The 17546-nt window shown below is 37.5% G+C and overlaps 1 protein-coding gene across 2 annotated transcripts in view; it reads right to left on the minus strand.

The window, feature by feature from the left end:
- The window catches only part of MYB (MYB proto-oncogene, transcription factor), a 42067-nt gene that overhangs the window by 10800 nt on the left and 13721 nt on the right, over window positions 1-17546 (minus strand). Inside the window, exons 3-14 of one of the 2 annotated variants that reach the window (XM_042446551.1) lie at window positions 16899-16970; window positions 15442-15534; window positions 13927-14147; window positions 11738-11972; window positions 9612-9692; window positions 8760-8864; window positions 6553-6810; window positions 5294-5650; window positions 3610-3752; window positions 1806-1926; window positions 1179-1304; window positions 244-354 (exon numbers count right to left, since the gene is read on the minus strand). In XM_042446551.1, the coding sequence (XP_042302485.1) occupies window positions 244-354; window positions 1179-1304; window positions 1806-1926; window positions 3610-3752; window positions 5294-5650; window positions 6553-6810; window positions 8760-8864; window positions 9612-9692; window positions 11738-11972; window positions 13927-14147; window positions 15442-15534; window positions 16899-16970 (1923 nt within the window). The remainder of the gene's footprint in view (window positions 1-243; window positions 355-1178; window positions 1305-1805; window positions 1927-3609; window positions 3753-5293; window positions 5651-6552; window positions 6811-8759; window positions 8865-9611; window positions 9693-11737; window positions 11973-13926; window positions 14148-15441; window positions 15535-16898; window positions 16971-17546) is intronic. The other variant, XM_042446552.1, reaches the window with a different exon arrangement.

Raw genomic sequence — 17546 nt, forward strand, 5'->3', positions numbered from 1 at the left:
AGCTTTTTATGTATCTTATGAACCATGCACCAGCACTGTGATTTTATAAATAAAATCAAAAGAATAGGTTGACTGAATGGGCACAATTTCATGTATTTTCCGCAGGCTGCTTAATCTGCATATAAGACTGATGTACTAACATGGCCTAATGTATCAGGTATGGTCTGTGGACAATGACTTGGTCATGTTTACTTCAGAGCAGGGAAGAATACAAAAATCAAGATACATGTCATAAATACATACTGGCACATTTTCTCCTGGAGACGTATACGTGAAGAGCTGTGTGTTCAAACCTTCACTTTCCCAACTATTTGAGCAAAAAAAGTTTCCGGCTTTACCTGTTGGAGACTCCACCTGAAAGCAGAAAGGGAATCATAGAACATTTTCCATACCTGCAGAGAAGTAAGCCTTCCAGCTGAGCTTGGTCAACAACACAAAACCATGGATTGGTTCTTGAATAGTCCATCCCTATAAACTATAATACTGATACACTGCATTCAGAATTCAATGGTTCATTTTATTTTTTTAAAATCTATAAATATTCAATTCCTAGTAGATGGAAGATAGATATTTATGATGGACATGAATGAGAAATGATCATATAACTATTTAAATTTCTAGATTTTTGAAGTTTTAATTTCAAGTTTCTATTTCAATGTAATTTAAAGATTGCATCCTTTTAAAAAATAACTGCTGCTTCATACAGTTGGAAATAGTGTTATCATATCTCTGATAAGCACCTTCATTGGATGTCATTTACAGTGGACCCTTGTTACACGATGGGGTTTGGTTCCAAGATCCCCCGTGTATAACAAAATCCATGTATGCTCAAGTCTCATTAAATATAATGGCATAGCAAAATGGTGTCCCTTATAAAAAATGGAAAATCAAGGTTTGATATTTGAAATGTATACTTTTTTTAACATTTTCAAACTGTGAATGCTTGAATCCGTGTATAAAAAATCAGTGTATAAGAAGGGCCAACTGTATTACTGATTGCTCCCAAAATTCTAAGATTTAGGATCACTTTGAATAATATAATACACTGAGAAATGAAATGCAGCCAGTTCTTTTCTGAAACCAATTTGGTAAGTTGGTTTTCTTTCACAGTAAGTGACAAGTTAGAGACTTCTTGCCAATCTGTGCTGGATTCAACATGCCAATATGATTCTACTTGCCTCCTGTTTGATTTTCTTTACCAAAGGAGATCCATTTTCACGTAAACCAGAGGCAATGCCACATTCATCAGTCTCTTGTTTGATAACATCCTGCAGGTCATCTACAAGATGAGTAGGTGTTTGAGGCTAATAGAAAGAGATAATGATGCATTAAAGTGACCCTTACAGCATCTTCCTTTCCTTTCTCCTTTTCTCTCCTTTCCCTTTAAAACCTTTTATCATGTGACTTCAAGGTGATGTACAATATAAACAATTTAAAATCTTTCCAGAGTTAAATTATGAATAGTTTAAGTAAGATAAACATATATTAAACAGACCAACAATTAGAACACCTTTAAAAGCTACAGCAATTTTATACCCTGTACATGTACGTTTTGAAGTAAATTAGACCTCAAAGGCTTTCATTTTAAAAAATGTCTCGACATGACACCAGAAAAAATGTTGGTGTCTTTTGGTTCTCTGCACTCCATAACTGGGAAGCCACAACTGAGAAAGAACTTGTCCATGTCATCCCACTTCACATTGTCCTCACTGATGGGACATGGAAGAAGGCCCCTCTTGCAGACGTGTTTTCAGACAGCACACCCTTGTAGGAACTCCATTTGTATCGCTGTTCTTTTTACTTACCAGCATTTTTAAAGGGCCATATTTGAATTCTTGAGCTGCAAGTGCATTTTTAAATGGAGTAGGTGTTCTTGGAGAGCTTTCCAATATTGATCTTTTGATAGCTGGAGTTCTGAAGCTGAGCCTGTAATATGGACAAAAGAAAAGCATAGCAATTACAGAAGACAGTTTGATTTCATTGTTGTGATTCTAATTTAGAATACTACAATAGTTGGAAGAATGAGCTGTGTGCTAAAAAGCCCCAGTCTCAATGTCCCTATGGGAATGATCAAAATGGCACCTGTTTGCAGGTAAGGAGGAAAACAATGCAATAAACACAGCTTGGCTGGAAAACAGTTACCAGATCTGTTTTGCTTTTTGGAGAACAATTAGGCCACAACTTTATTATTTACAATTGCATATGGCATAGCCTAAGATGAGGCCTGGGATCCCAGCATGGAACAATCTACTTGCTGCCTGATGAACATGCAGCTCCCTGCCTGCTTGTTGACAGACAACTCAAGTGCCCAGTGTGGAATCCATCCAGGCTCATGCCCCTTAGTGGCTTCCTTACTACTTGAATGTGGTAACCCACCCAGGTGGGATTAATCCTGTTAGCCCATAAAGCCAAGGCCCCTTAAAGGAACCCCCTCCCCAAATGGAAGGACTATCAGGGCTGGAGGCTCCATCTCTCCTGAAATTGGATCCACACCCATGCCACCCTCTAAAGCTGTGATTAAACAAATGTACACGTATGGATAATGCAAAGCCCACAATAGCTAAAAGGAGGGAGGGAAGAAAGAAAGAAAGGCATATTCAAGGTGAATACTGGCCGAGTTTTAGGGACCATAATAAATGCTCCCTCAACAGACCTGAATGCATTTTCAACAATGGCTAGGGAAGAACCCCTTCAAACAGACCATCTGCCTGGTTGTTTGACTTTTAGCATGCGGACTCTGGGGAAGCCTAGCAAGTGCCAGAGAACAAAGATGGCTCCTCCACTTACTGCATCAGCCTTGCAAGCCACAAATGAGGTTTTCAGGTGAGTCTTGACGCTTTTACATTACAAATGTATTGTACAGATTACTGAAATAATGTCTGAGAATTTACAAAAGATGCTGTAAAAATGCTAAGGCTATATAAATACTAAATCCAGTTGGTAGCCCCAACGAGAATCACTGGAAACACGGTAAATTACACTTATAAATTTAGTGGTCTACTTTAGCTGGGACCAGTTGGATTTAGGCCTAACTATTATTAGTATTACTATACAAACTAATCTGGAATAGTATTATTTAAAACAAGTTGTGCCATGTCTGTTTATGCAGAGTGAATCTGTATTACAATGAAGTTTTGCATAATTGTGTAGAAATGGTTCTACTATAAGTAATAAGTCCTATATCCAATGTAAGGGTGAAGAGCTTGTGGCCATCCAGGTGTTGGACTTCAATTCCCACCAGCCTGGTCAATAATGAGGAATGATGGGAATGGCTTGCTAACATCAGGAGTTTCCACACCCCACTCTAAACAGATACCCTGAGCCTATGCCTCCTTCATAGCTTCAGACACGATGAAATCACTTCAATGCATCTTCTCTCTCATTCATATCAATGGAAAAGGAGCTCTCACTCAGTAGAGATGCTCATGTGTCAAGCTGCCCAACAATAAAGTAGAGGAATTCTACATGCACCACAAAAACAAACAAGCTGTGGATCAAAGAGAAAATAAAGCTGCATGCCTTTGTACAACCACTATTAGTTTTAATAATAATATGGCAAAACTATGATTTGAAAAACAGACCAAAACAGAATAGAACAGGAGGACCTACACACTGTTTTCCTTCTGTGTCTTAAATGCTTGATCTCTGTGGAAAGGTGTTGTAACAGTGACTTTATGAGTACAGAGGGGAGTAGATGTTATAGGAGGATTGTCCAGGTCCAGACTTTCTTGGCTGGATGAGGTGTTCAAAAACTGCAAAGACAATAAAATAAAAATTAAATAAGATTAAACAAATATTTGTTTTTAAGAGAATCCAGAAAAGCAAACCCAGAGAAATGAAGGAAGTAATCTCAAGATAATTGAACAGAAATGCTTCTACTGACTCACATTGCTTTAGCACTATTAATGTTGCATTGTGCAGCAAGAGTGCTGCATTTGGTTGCAATACTCCCAAATCAAAGTTCTCATTTCTTCTGTTCAGGCTTATCCAAACACATTTCTAAGATTTTGTTCCAAAATGATTCATGTAAACAAAATAATCCTTCATCCCAGTGAATTTCAATGGGATATTTGCCTATGCAAGGCAAGTCTTTTATGAAAGAATCTTGAAATCTGCCCATTAAAGAGCATGGAATTCTGCAGCATGAAAGCATATATTTACACTATTAAAAATAAGAAAATTCAAAGTCTTATTCTATCTGTTGAAAGAAATAATTTTATTTTCACAGAATAGGAAGTAATTGATGGGCAGAGTACTTTTTAACTGAGACAAACATTCCATTTACTGAGAAAGTGCTGCTATTGCAGACTATGGCGGGATACAGACTACCCAAAAAGGGCAGTCTCCCGCCACCCTGGTTTGCTCCGCAAGGGAGCCACAGTGGAAAAACCGTGCGGCTCCATCGTGGAACAAAAAGAACTTGCAAAAAGCGGGTTCTTCTTGTGGTGCCTCTGTGATGCCGCAAGGTGCCAATGGTGCACTTGCGGCATCACAAAGGCGCCGGGATGTGCGGACGCTAAGCATCCATTGCGTAAAAATGGCGGCGCCTGTGTGTACAGGGTGCTGCCATTTTGACACTCCCGTCACGTGCTAGGGGTGAGGCCAATATGGACGGTGCGTCCCTGGCTAACCCCTAGCACGTGACGGGGGCGGCGCAAAGGCCTGTGTAAATCAGGCCAATAACTACTAGAAATTCACTGGTAGTAAAAAGTCTAAGGTTCTACAACTTTATAGGAACAGTTAACAAGCTGCTTAAACCAACACACTCTACTCAGTCCCATTGACTTCAGTGAGATGGAGACAGTTTAAATATGTTTACCTAACTGGTTTGTAGATCACATTCCACGGCTCCTCCCATACCATCCAAATGGTTTCACACTGCACTATTAACTTAGTGGTATAATTTGGTATAATTGGTAGAGTTTGTAGAATAATTTGGATACTATTTATTGTCTGTTTAGTATGAATTGTGGGGGAGTCAGGGAACCATACTGTGAAAAAGAAATGTTAAATCTCAAAAGCCAAATGAATGAAAAATAAAAGAATTGCACACAAACTACTAATCCCTTTAAAATCACAAACAATTAGACACACAAGGAAAAGCTAATTATCAGTTAAGATTGTTGGCAGTCTAAACTCAACAGTGAAGAATAAGAAGCATAAGAGGATTCAAGACAGGAGTGCAATCAATGAGTGCAACAGTAATTAGTCATTTGTTCCAAAGATTAGTTTCTTTATGTTAACACCTTGCTGTCTTTGAAAATTAGTAATCTGTACAGAAATCTTTCTCTACCTGTGAGGGAGAGAATGGCAGGCTTTTGTCAGGGGAACGCCTGGGAGCTGAGCTGCTGACATCAGCATGTGGGATGGACTTATTATGGTCACTGGCTAAGTGGCTGGGATGCCCTCTCTTTGTACGCAGAATGATCAACGGAGCTGTGCCATATTTTGAGCCACTCAAGGCTTTTGATAAGGCAAGGGAATCCTGACTCAACATGGCTTTGCTCAGGTTTGAAAGAGGGTGTCCATCAGGCCTACAGACATTGGCCTCTGTTTGCTGAAGTGTTTTGCCTGAGGGAGCTTGGCTAGGCGAGGTGTCTGCTTCTTCAGAGCATTCAAAACTGCCGAGATCACCCCATGATGAAGGATCCTGGAAACAATGGGGGAAGCCGGGAATCTATCAGACAGAGCAACAGACTCCTCATGAAAAAAGAAGAAAAAAATCTATAGTACTAGAACAATAACTTTAATAAGGGGGAATAAGAAAAATAATTGTTCCCCATCCAATCCAGATTTGAACCAACATTGACAATTCCCAATATATAAAAATTAAATGCAAAGCATCCTAACAGTGGGTTCTTATAAACAACAAAGTGCTTTCCTTACCAATACCTCAAGCAGTGATAGGAAAGATCCTATGATACAAAAATATCCCGTGTCTTATAACAACAGAATTTTTAAATAAAAAAGTATTCAGGATGTTGGTGTAATGTATCTCTTTCAATAAATGTTTTGTTTCTATCTCTAATGTTCCCCATGGCAACTTGAATCTACACAGTCTTACAGTACATTAGAGTATCTTCAAAAATCCTGTGAAGATTCTTGATGTTTTTGGGAAAAGAGTGTGTTCCTGCTATGTATGTTCCACAAAACAAAAAGCAGAAATCCAGGAAAGCTTATGTGTATGGTCAGTTGGAATAAAATTAAAAATCATTCCATGTTATTTACTGAAACCTTTAATTTGATTTTGCCATTGAAATGAACGTTTTTAACTGGAATTAAATGTATAAGCATATTTAATATGCAACATACGATTTATTTCCAAATCAGCATGCCCAGGACTGGGCTTTAAACCTTCTTAGGAGTTATTTAGTTTGTGGCTGAAAGGGGAAAAACAGAAGGCATGTGACAACAATGAAAGCTCGTTTCTACTTCTACTGGATACCAGATCGTCCACAAAATGACAGTAAATAAGAAAACATATTAATACTTAAGAGCATACGCTTCTAGTTCTCTAGTATCCAAGTCCCAGAAGATAGCTATTCTACTTACAGAATCTATTAGCTGAAGTGTTTCCGCAAATTCTAAGAGATTCTTCACATTATCTAGGAAGTTACTTTGGTGGACAATCATGCACCTTGCAGGAGATGCACTTTCTTCTGGCAAGCAACCATGATCCACTGGCGGAGATGGAGTGCAGTGGTGATGTTCTCCCAAAGAGGAAATGTGTGCACTATTACCACTAGTTCTGGTACTGTCTGCAATTGTGGTGCTGTGCCATCCTTGGTAATCTGATGTGTGATTCTCTGTCTAAAAGGGAGGGGGGAAGCCAGGGGGAGGGAAGGAGAGGAGGAAGAAAGAAAGAGAGGCAGAAGGAACTTAGCAATGAAATTGCACAAGGTGTCAGATGGCTGTTGAAGGAAAAGATAAAAAGTAGTTGCATCATCTAAGCACTCAATGCCTATGAAACTGTTGTCAAGATGTTTCCTTTCATCAGTGCAGCAAGAGTTTTTTTTTAAGAATAGTAAATTTATTGCTCTCATATAGGCATTACCTCATTTTGTGCAACAACCCTGCATACTAGGCAAATAGCTATAGTATAAGCAATATACTTGTAGGCTATACTCATAGGCTGGTCCTCCAAAATCTACAAAATGCCTCAGTTTATTTTCTGTTATTTTTGTGAGAAATACGAAAACAGCAGTATTTTCCCTACTGTGAATGATGTATACCTACAGCCCTTAAACATTTTAAATGGTGAAACACAAATCATTTGAACAATTTTTGAGCAAGGTTTTTGTGTGGATCTGGCTTGAGAGCAGAGTTAGTTTTCTGTTTTCCACATCCTCTTGTCTACCTCCTATTCCTACCTAGAACTACAGCTTACACCAATGCAATGAAAAGGCTGTACAATCAATGTGGTTAGGAAAGCAGAAGAACAAATTAACAGAAGTCTCTTTCCAGTGTGACCATGCAAGAGAAAAAGTTGCAACATGTAAAATAGAAATTAGAAGTGGCCAAACCAACATGCACACAGGTTTTCTATGATTAGATAAAAAATGAATTAATTATTAATAGAAATTAATTTTATATAGAAGACTCTGCAGGCTATCACCTGTATTTTCTGCAGTTACCATATTAAGTTGAGTATTTTTTACAATTACACACTAAAATACATACATAGAGTGACAGAATTAATAGCAGTTCTAGTTTCATACATGCAGTTGTGGAGTTTAATTTTCCCCACAGAGAAGGAGAATCAAACATGCAAAATAAATAAATAAAAATCTTGACATTACTTGAGCTGGGATTCCCAAACCACTTGGAGAACAAACATAAGTCTCCCAAGCCAACTAAACAGGACTTTGCCAGGTTCAACTTGCCCTACGTGTGCCACAAACAGCATTGGCAGCAGGAACTTGGAGCATTCCCCAAAGGAGCAAACAGGCCTTGTGTGTGGGGAGACAAGCATAAACACCTTGCTCATCTCTCTCATGCACTGCTACGCAATGGTTTAGAACACGAAAGACAAAACCACTCCAAGACTTTTAGTGGGTAGGTGGGCACAGAGATGAGACTGTATATAGACTCTTTAGCGCAGTCTCTCATTCTTGGGAATTAACATGACACATTTGCTTAAAATGTTTGCAAGTAGTGATCTGGAGTGTCTTCAGTAGCTTGGGGACCACAGACCAAGGGTGCCGCATAGTTAAAGATACAGAATATAGCAAAAGGGTGGGTGGGTGGAGGGAATATTAGGAAGAGGCACTACATTTTCATTATGTAAACCACTGTAACTCCTCAGTAACATAGATTTCCATGGCACAGTATAATACCAGGTGGGGGCTGATTGTTACTATCATGAAAAGATAAAACCATGGACGGCTGTTTCTATCATTTATCTGGTGCGTTTATATGTCCCCACTCATAACATTCCCGAGAAGTAGGTCCACTGTGAGGGTGTGACTGGCCCATAATCAACCAGTGTGTTTCATGACTCAGTGGGAACTTGAATCTGAATCTACTCATTCCCTGTCCAAGACTTTAAAGACTATACCACACTAGGCTTCTATAATTTGGAAGTGTGGCATGAGGCAAGACACAAATGTATACAAGCCAATGTGTGGACTATGACATACTGTCCAGTTCAAATGCAAACATAGAGCCTTGATTAGTAGAGAAAGTAAAAAAAGAAAAGAAAGAGAAGCACTGGGGTAAAGCTGCTATCCCTCCATCCAAGCACAGGGTGACATTCTTACTGGTAATGCCTGCTGCCCTTTCAGTTCATTCTCAGTCGACATTAGTAGCAACTCTAATTCCTTTATTCGCTTTTCTTTCTCAGGATCTTCATCATTATAGTGTCTCTGCAATTAAGAGTTAAGGGAAAAGAAAAGATAAAGGCCTAGTTGGATGCTGCAGTCACAGTAATAATGATGGTTTCCCATCTTGCAGAACTGCAGCCAAATTAGCCCATGAGGCTCCTCCACTGTACAAAGAGTGACTTTTCTGTTGAATTTTTGCACAGACATTGTAGTGGAAAACATGATACCTAGAATAGTGTTCTGCTTATCATTGCTGTAAATGCAATTGGTACCTTTTAAATTATATATGAAGAAACATCCTGATTCCACTTTGCTTTTGTCAGTGAAGACAAAAAACAGGTTCTCTGCTAACTATGATAAACAAATCAGAATCCAGTCTCAGGAATGTATGTTCATTCCTTCATCTGGAACTAATTTAATACATTTTCACCAGCAATTACTGTGATTAAAAAAATGGTGTCTGTTTGAGATCAGAAATCTCCTTCAACAAAGCATTCAGATTTTGAACTAGGGAAATTGCTTAGTCCTAATTCCTTCAAATAATGGCAACACATTTTTTAAAATCACTTGTGGAGCTATTTGTTTCAGCTGTGGAAAGGAAGTGGGAATTCTCAAGGTTGGAATCCAACCTGCTACAGCTCTGCCTCTGAGTGGATCTGCAATTTTTAACTATGTTGAAGAATTTTGCCTTTGACTGATTTTATTTTGGGGTGAGGTAAGGAATTTTCCTCTGACTTGCATTTGTCATGAAAAAGGAACTAAACTTCTGAAATGTTTAAAATTATCTACCTGAATGGCTGCTGCAGCTGGCTGGGGAACATTAACAATATTTACATGAAGTGCTACTGGATAGGGGATCTGAGGAGAGACCTAGATCAAAAACAAAAGAAAACAGAGTCAAATTATTTATGATCTTTGCATACTTCCCAACATGGCTTGCTTAACACATAATGCAAACTAAGTGTTTTCTTTATCAGATATTTTAATTCATTTAAATAAATGAACAAAATTAGCAGTTATCTCATTTCAAATGTATAACTTCAGTAACTCCTTAAGATAGGAGTCTGCAAACCACATAAGCTTCTATTTACCACCATCACTATCTAGAGCAAAAAAGGCATATGGTGTTCTAGCAGCTTGTGATGGGTTGAAGTCTAAACATCTTAGACTAAAGGATATGACATGTCTATGATACAATTCTGAATTCTTCAAGCAAGTAAGAAGACCTGCTTATAGGCTTTGCATCCTGCATGTATCTGCTTGGTCTCTGTAGAAACAGGATGCTGGACTAGATGATCCTTTGATCTGATCCAGAGGGCATTTGACAATACATCTTTCCTCACTGTAATTAACTGATGTGTAAATAATACAATCCATCAGGTCCACTGTATTTAGGATTTAATAGGAGAGAACATAAGAAAGGTATGGTAAGGTCATACATAAAGTGTACCTTATACATGTGCTTTACAACTCATATATGAAGTATGAAGAAATGCAACTTGTTATGTGATCCTACATGAAACAGTATATATCTCATTGATTTCCTTACATGCATATGTGCCCATCAGTTCTGCAGTCAAGAAGCACCATATGCTCTGTAAAACCATAAGGCTTGTATGCTTAAACTACACCCAAATGGCCTAATTACTGAGTTTATGAGACTAAAGTACTGGCAAAATGCTGAATGATTTCCTTTCATATGAGCAAGTTCTGCCATATTCAAAAATGATTACAAGACTCTATCAATGGGTGAATGAATCTGCTCAGGCCAGCTAGCTGTATATTTGCTCTGGGCCTCTGTCTGAATTAAAAAAAAAAATCCAAGATGCTGAACCTATTTTAGGGACAGGGTTAAGAAATTTGGACACTTTCTTTAAAGTTTGGACTAAAAGCTGAAGTAGATCTACTGCCTCAAGGACATGGAATCCACTACTCAGCGTTGATAAGGGCTGCTGCATTTTTTAATCACAACACTGCAGTTTCAACATATTACATGGGCCCACTTGCAGTTTTTGGAGAATAAATACTGCACATTTCCTTAGATGTATATGGTATTAAATAGTAACGAACATGTACTTAATTGCCACTTAATAGCACATTTGAATTATAGCCAGGCTGTGAACCAGTGGCATTCTATACAGTAACAGAAGAAAAGCAACCATTTGATGATTCATTTAAACTAGTTGTTAAAATTAAGACATTAAAATGTGTTTTACCACAAGAACATGGCATTGTATATATTACACAAAACTCAGATACTGAGCGTCATTGGTTTAAAGTTAAAACTGGAAGAATTGACAAAGCTGCTAAAAGCATTACAGGGCAATCCTATACTTCTACTTAGAACTGGTTGTAGTTCAAACAGTATATACACTTCCTAGATAAGCATATAAAAGATGTCTACATGACAAAAGCAATACTATGCATAATAGAACAAAAGTAAATCTCTCTATATTCAGCAGAACTGATTTTGAAGTAAGTATGCACAGGACTGCAGTTTGAAATGAGAAATCCTAATGAAGATTCTTCCCAGCCATAAGGAATGCCTGATGGTACAATGTTACATTGGAATCCTTATGTATGGATGCATGTTTATCTATTTATCTGAACTATTTTCTATCTTTCTCCTAGCCACAAAAAGGAATCACAAGATCAAATGCAGGCACAGATAAAAATATGAAAAGCTAAAATGTTAAAACATTAAACAAGTTATAGTATTAAAACAGTATTTTAAAACTATCTCAAACTATAAACCATTAACTACACATGCTATTTAAAAATTATTGAATTATGCCTATGTGTACGTACATGAATGTACATACACACATCGCCTGTCAATCATGGATGGCCATTACAATATGTCAGTTGCTGGGAAATGAAGTTGTTAACCCACTGAATTGTCTCCATCAGCTTACATTTTGTGTGTCAGAAATATGGTAATAGGAGTAGTCATTTCTAACTGGGGTTTGGGTGTCTTCTGGCAGATGTGCAGAAGCTGGAGTGTGAGCAAAGCCCATTAAATGGTTGTTCTTCGGAAAGTTTGTGGCTATGGAAGACTGGGTGACTTTGGAAGACTCCTGAAGATAACCTTCCTGTTCAACCTTTCGACGCATTGTAGAATTCCAGTGATTCTTGATAGCATTATCAGTTCTGCACAAGAAGATAGACATATGGGGGGAAGAAAAGCATTTCCAGGCTTGATTATGGTTAACTGGCAAGAGATTGTAGTTATATACAGTAGTTACATATAACCATTCTAGAACCATCTGAGAAGTTCTTGTGTGTTTTAATGGTGGTCATATCACATTATGTCATTCTGCCCTCATGGACTAAGCTTCTGCAAATTCACAAAAAATTGATTTTTACTGTTTCCCAAATGCACAAGGATCTACACTCTGTTTCACTGGACTTCCACTTTTTAAAGATTGCCAATTTTTTTTTAAAGTCTAAGAAAGACAGTGGTAAACAAAACAGGTTTTCCTACATTTCTGATTCCAGTTTTGAACCCAGGTCATTACCTTTCTCTTATATTGTATATTAATCTTGGATAAATTAATCATTTCAGCTGTATATCATCTTTAGCATATGATGTAATAGATATGTGGAGCAACTTCCTAATTCTTTGCTGAACCAGCCTCTTGAATTTTTGAAATGCACACTGCCATTTCAAAAGAAGCTCTGATGCATTCCACTGCTGCACAAAGTTAATGCAAAAATAGTCACCTTCTAAGGTAATTTTCTAATGTCAACCTTGAGAGTTCAAGCCTATAATACAGTCAATGAAGGAAACAGTTTAGTTCTCCTTGGCTCTCAATTGACTATGTGGTTATGTCAAAATGACCTAAAATTATCCATAACTTCTTGATACTTAGTTTATTATTGCCCAACAACTCTTGATACTGAGCAGCTTGTGGTCCCTTCTATTATTAAAATCAAAACATGAATGCAAGACTCTTTTTATACCAGTGCTTGGGATAAAGGAGGAATTTAGATCCAAATAGGAAAATAAAATAATGGTTCAGATAGCTTCTTCCAAGGTGCAAGTTTCCACACCTCTTAATTTTAAAAGACAGTGACATTCTAAACCAACAATCTCTGGATATGATTGTCAGGGCTACACACAAGCTCCATCTTAAGACCTAAGATGGAGCTTGTGTGTAGCCCTGACAATCATATCCAGAGAAGGAAAGGAGATGTTATTTAAACAATTCTTCTGTTTTTTGCAGTATTCTTCAGAAGATCCATAAAAGGGTAAGTTCCTTAATTATTATTTTTTTAAAAAATCATTATTCATTGTGTTATTAACTTAGATTACTCATATTTTATAAAATATATTTTGTTCATCTCAAATGCTTTACAACTGTAAAGGTATTACAATGTCAGTCATGCTTTCTCCTTTTCCACTGTTATAGGAATGTGGGTAGTGTTACTGAGCTTCATATAGGGCTCATAAAACATTAATATGGGAAATTGACAAGTCTTATTATCCACATAAACTGTATCATTGCATATACTTCTTTCTCCAGCAACATATGAAATTATCCATATAGTCATATGGCATGAGTTCAGGATCATTAGGGAGTTACTCAGCCTTAAATAATCTGTGACAAATTTGTGCCCAAATCCTACCGAGAGGGTATTGTCCAGAAAATTTTTAAATTTAGTATAGCTAGGTGTCACCTCCAATATCAGAGGCACTATCCTTCTTTATAACAAGTGCAGGAAAATACAAGACACTCTTTCCTTGCTGGTGGGCTTCCACAGGCAACTGCCTGGTCGCTATATGAACAGAAAACTGGATTAGATTGGCTTTTGGTCTGATCCAGCAGGGTTCTTCTTATATTCTCATGTTAAATTGCTTCCTACACTGCCCAGGTATCACTTAGAAAATGTCTTCTAAAAACGAAAATGAAAAAGGCAAGTAGCTCTATTTTCAAATCACCTGATAAACCACAACACTGATCTTATCTGGCTTGACAATGCCATATACACATTAAACGTATGATGTATTTGTTCTGCTGAATATGACAAAAGAATTTTACCATCCCCCCCCCCCCCCCCCCCAATCTCAAACTTTCCTTTAAACTGCTCTCCCTTTCATTACCTTCCAGGCAGCAACTTTGCAATTTCTGCCCATCTGTTTCCCAGCCTCTTGTGTGCTTGGTAAATAATTCTGTCTTCTTCTTCAGTCCAGGAGGTTTTTTTAACTTCTGGATTCAGATGGTTGTGCCACCGCTCCCTACATTGTTTTCCGATCCTTCCCTTCAAATGCTTAGCGATGACAGACCAACGCTTGGGGCCGTATTTCTGCACAAGCTCTATTACCTTAAAAAAACACACACAAAAACACCACCTCTAACTTTCTGTGTTATAAAAATGAGACCAAACTGTAATTATTCCTGTTAGCGTCAGTGAAGATTAGGTCCATCACCTAATTAGAGGCATCGAAGATTATTAATTATATGGATGGATTCTAACACTGCATGAACAGACTTCCACAACTCACATGGGACATCCTCTTCTCTCCCCCATTCCCCACCCAATTTGCTCTGGAGGGTCCCAAACAGAGTTGAATAAGGAAGGGATTGTGTTCTATGGGATCTGTTCTGTTGGTGTATGGACACTCTGGGATTTCATCCATCTTTTTTAACTGATCAAAGCTGAATTCTGAATACACCTGTTCATGAGAAAGCCCTATGGAATACAGTGACACTTACTTTTGAAAAACAGGATTATGCTTAGAATTTGATCACAAATAAAGCTATAATTCTGAAGGTGAAAAGCATTATTTGCTTTTACATTATGTATATGACATAAGAGGTATCTTCTTAGAAGATGTAAAAGCTGAAAGAACACCTCTCTTAAAATGAAGCCTGTTACTTGTAGGTTTGGTGAACGTTTGTACTAAAAATTGTGACAGAAACACCAACTGCTACTCAACTAGTAATTAATAATGTAAGTGTTGATTCAACTAAGCATTGCAAGCCCAATACAGATTTTCCAAACTACTTTACTTGGAGAGTAATAGTAATAATAACTTGCTGCTGCCATCATCATCACTCTCCCTAAATCACAAAGTGCTTTATATGTGTGATTTCAGCAACCTAGCAAATAGCCCCGCAAGGCCGGCTTCATTATTAACTGGAAAGGATAACAGGGATGAAAACAATTAAAAATATATTGCAGAGAAAAATCCCAAAGGAATATGCATAGGAAGAGATACTATTTTTTTATGATTGGATTCTACACAACTATTCTAGTACACACACCCAAATTAAAGATTGAGGAGCAGAAGGTGAACAAGAGTGTCTTACCTAAGGTTACCTAGATAGAGCATGTCTGAGTTAGGGACTCACAGCTGAGTCTTTTAACTAATGTACATTACACTCACTGCTTTGGTCTTGTAAGGATAGCACACTGAACTAAAAATATCAACTAATGATTTCAAGTAATGTTAGATTACAATGGAAATGTTACCATTTATAATGATCATTTATGTAACAGTGGGGAAATAAATCAAACCACACTATTAAGTGCAGATATTAGGTTAATAACTATGCTGGGTGCACAAGATTTCATGCTGATACAATAATTAGATTAAAATCACTTTGGTATTTACCCGTTGATCTTCTTCTTTAGTCCATGGGCCTTTGATAAGTTCTGGATTTAGAACCTTTTGCCACCGATGCTGGCACTGTACATCTGTTCGATTCTAATAGTGCCAAAACAAACAAACCCCAACAAATTAGTGCATAGATGCTGCAGATGCATGAAATAATTCAGATATTCAGTTTTGTTATATAATTGTGTTTGTTATATTACTGCAATATTGCACTATTTATTTGCATGTAGGTCCTCTGTATGGTATAGCCATTCTTCTAATACTGATTCAAAAACAAATGTAGTTAAGCTAAGAGGACAGGAAGCAAGACCCAGTATCAAGCATGGACTTCTTCAACTTCAGGTTCTGCTAACATACCCATGCTGGAGATATGCTGCAATAGAAGCAGAGGATGAGTTCAAATCTCTTATTGTTTTCGATATTTTGCAGTAACCATGTTCTTCTAACACTTAAGATTGCTAATTCACAGTCTGACTCCTTGAATTACTTTAGAGAAAAAATACTGAAAGAAAAGAGGACCCCAATCTATCCGCAAATAATAATACAGAATGCTGACAGACAGAAGTGGGAGGGTGAACTTTGACAACAGACTAAGAAAAGTAAAAGGAACAGAATGTCTCAAAAGATGTATTAAAACCTGATGAGATAGGGAATGGAGTGGCTAGAGAAAGGAAAGCCATGCAGATATTTAAAAAAAAAAAAGTCCAGCAAACCAGCTAATTCACATGAGAGGTCATTACTTGGTTCATACTAACAAGCTATTTTAACATGTCTCCATCAGGGGGGAAAAACTTAAACAGAAGATGTGGAGGAGGGCTGCAGTAGTTAGAGCACTGAACACAAACAGTTCAGGGCAATAGCTTATTATTCACATCATCATCAGGCTCAGAGAACAAGCATGGGGTTATTAAAACAGGTAAAACTGAACTGTGGCTCCTCAACAGTTTCACACACGGACAGCTTTAACTGTAAAAGCTTTCCATAATTGATAACATTTTAATTTTTGATCACAGCTATCACACAGATAGAACTGCAGCTACATGTTAACATATCAGCTATTATTTAAAAATAAATAAATCATAAACTTCAACTACAGAATTTCAACAACTACATCAAAAATCGCTAGTAGAACTGTATATTTAATAAGCAACAGCAACTACAGATCAAAGTGAGTTGCTTTCCTGCATTGAGGCCTTTTTTGTTCTATTGATATATATGATGTACCAACCATCTGTTGTACATGAAATCCCCCTCAAAAGGCTTTTAACATTTTCGTTCTTCCATTTCATATGAGAAGTGAAAGAAATAAATTTAAATGTGAACATACAAGGTAGATAGTTCCGCAAGCCTCCCAAATTGCTATAATTGTATTAAGTCCTCATCTGCAATTATGAAACACCCCTCTCACCCACTGATAAATGTGTGGTTATAAACAGAAAACGAGGCCTACTTACAGGAAGGAAATTGGCAATAACTTTCCAATCTTCTGTGCCATTCTGCTCCACAAGTTTCTTTAGCTTTTCATCCTAAGATATTTTTTAAAAAGACATTTAAAACTCAAGTAATTTTCTTATTTCATTTCAAAGATTAAAACTAGACCAACAATACATTGCTGAATAGCATCTTCACTTTTACAAATAGGAAATGGAAACCTACATTAAAACTAGCAGCTAAACAATTAGAATATTGTAACAGGGGTGGCCAACCCATAAGCTGCATGTACCTCTATATGGCCTGGACTGCTGTGGATGATCCTCAATCCCTCTTGCTCCCACTGAAATACAAGGTTTCTGAGGAGTCTTCCCCTTGTATCTTGTTTTCCAGCTGAATCACCCCAGCAGAATCAGCAAAGAGGTGAATTCAATGACTGGTATATGAACAGCACCCCCAAATTTAGTATAAGATACAATTTCATATGTAGCATCTTTTCAAAAGACACCCAGTCAACCTCACAGCTGACCATGGATTCAAACACAATTTCTCCCTTTCCAAGTACCATACACTAACCTACAATGACACTGTTAAGATTAAGTTAACCAGCATGAAGCCTACAAGTAAGTACATATAATGGGAGCAATTCACTACTACATCATTTTGGCAAC

This window comes from Sceloporus undulatus, chromosome 1, assembly GCF_019175285.1.
Source record: "Sceloporus undulatus isolate JIND9_A2432 ecotype Alabama chromosome 1, SceUnd_v1.1, whole genome shotgun sequence".
Taxonomy (NCBI): Eukaryota; Metazoa; Chordata; class Lepidosauria; order Squamata; family Phrynosomatidae; genus Sceloporus; species Sceloporus undulatus.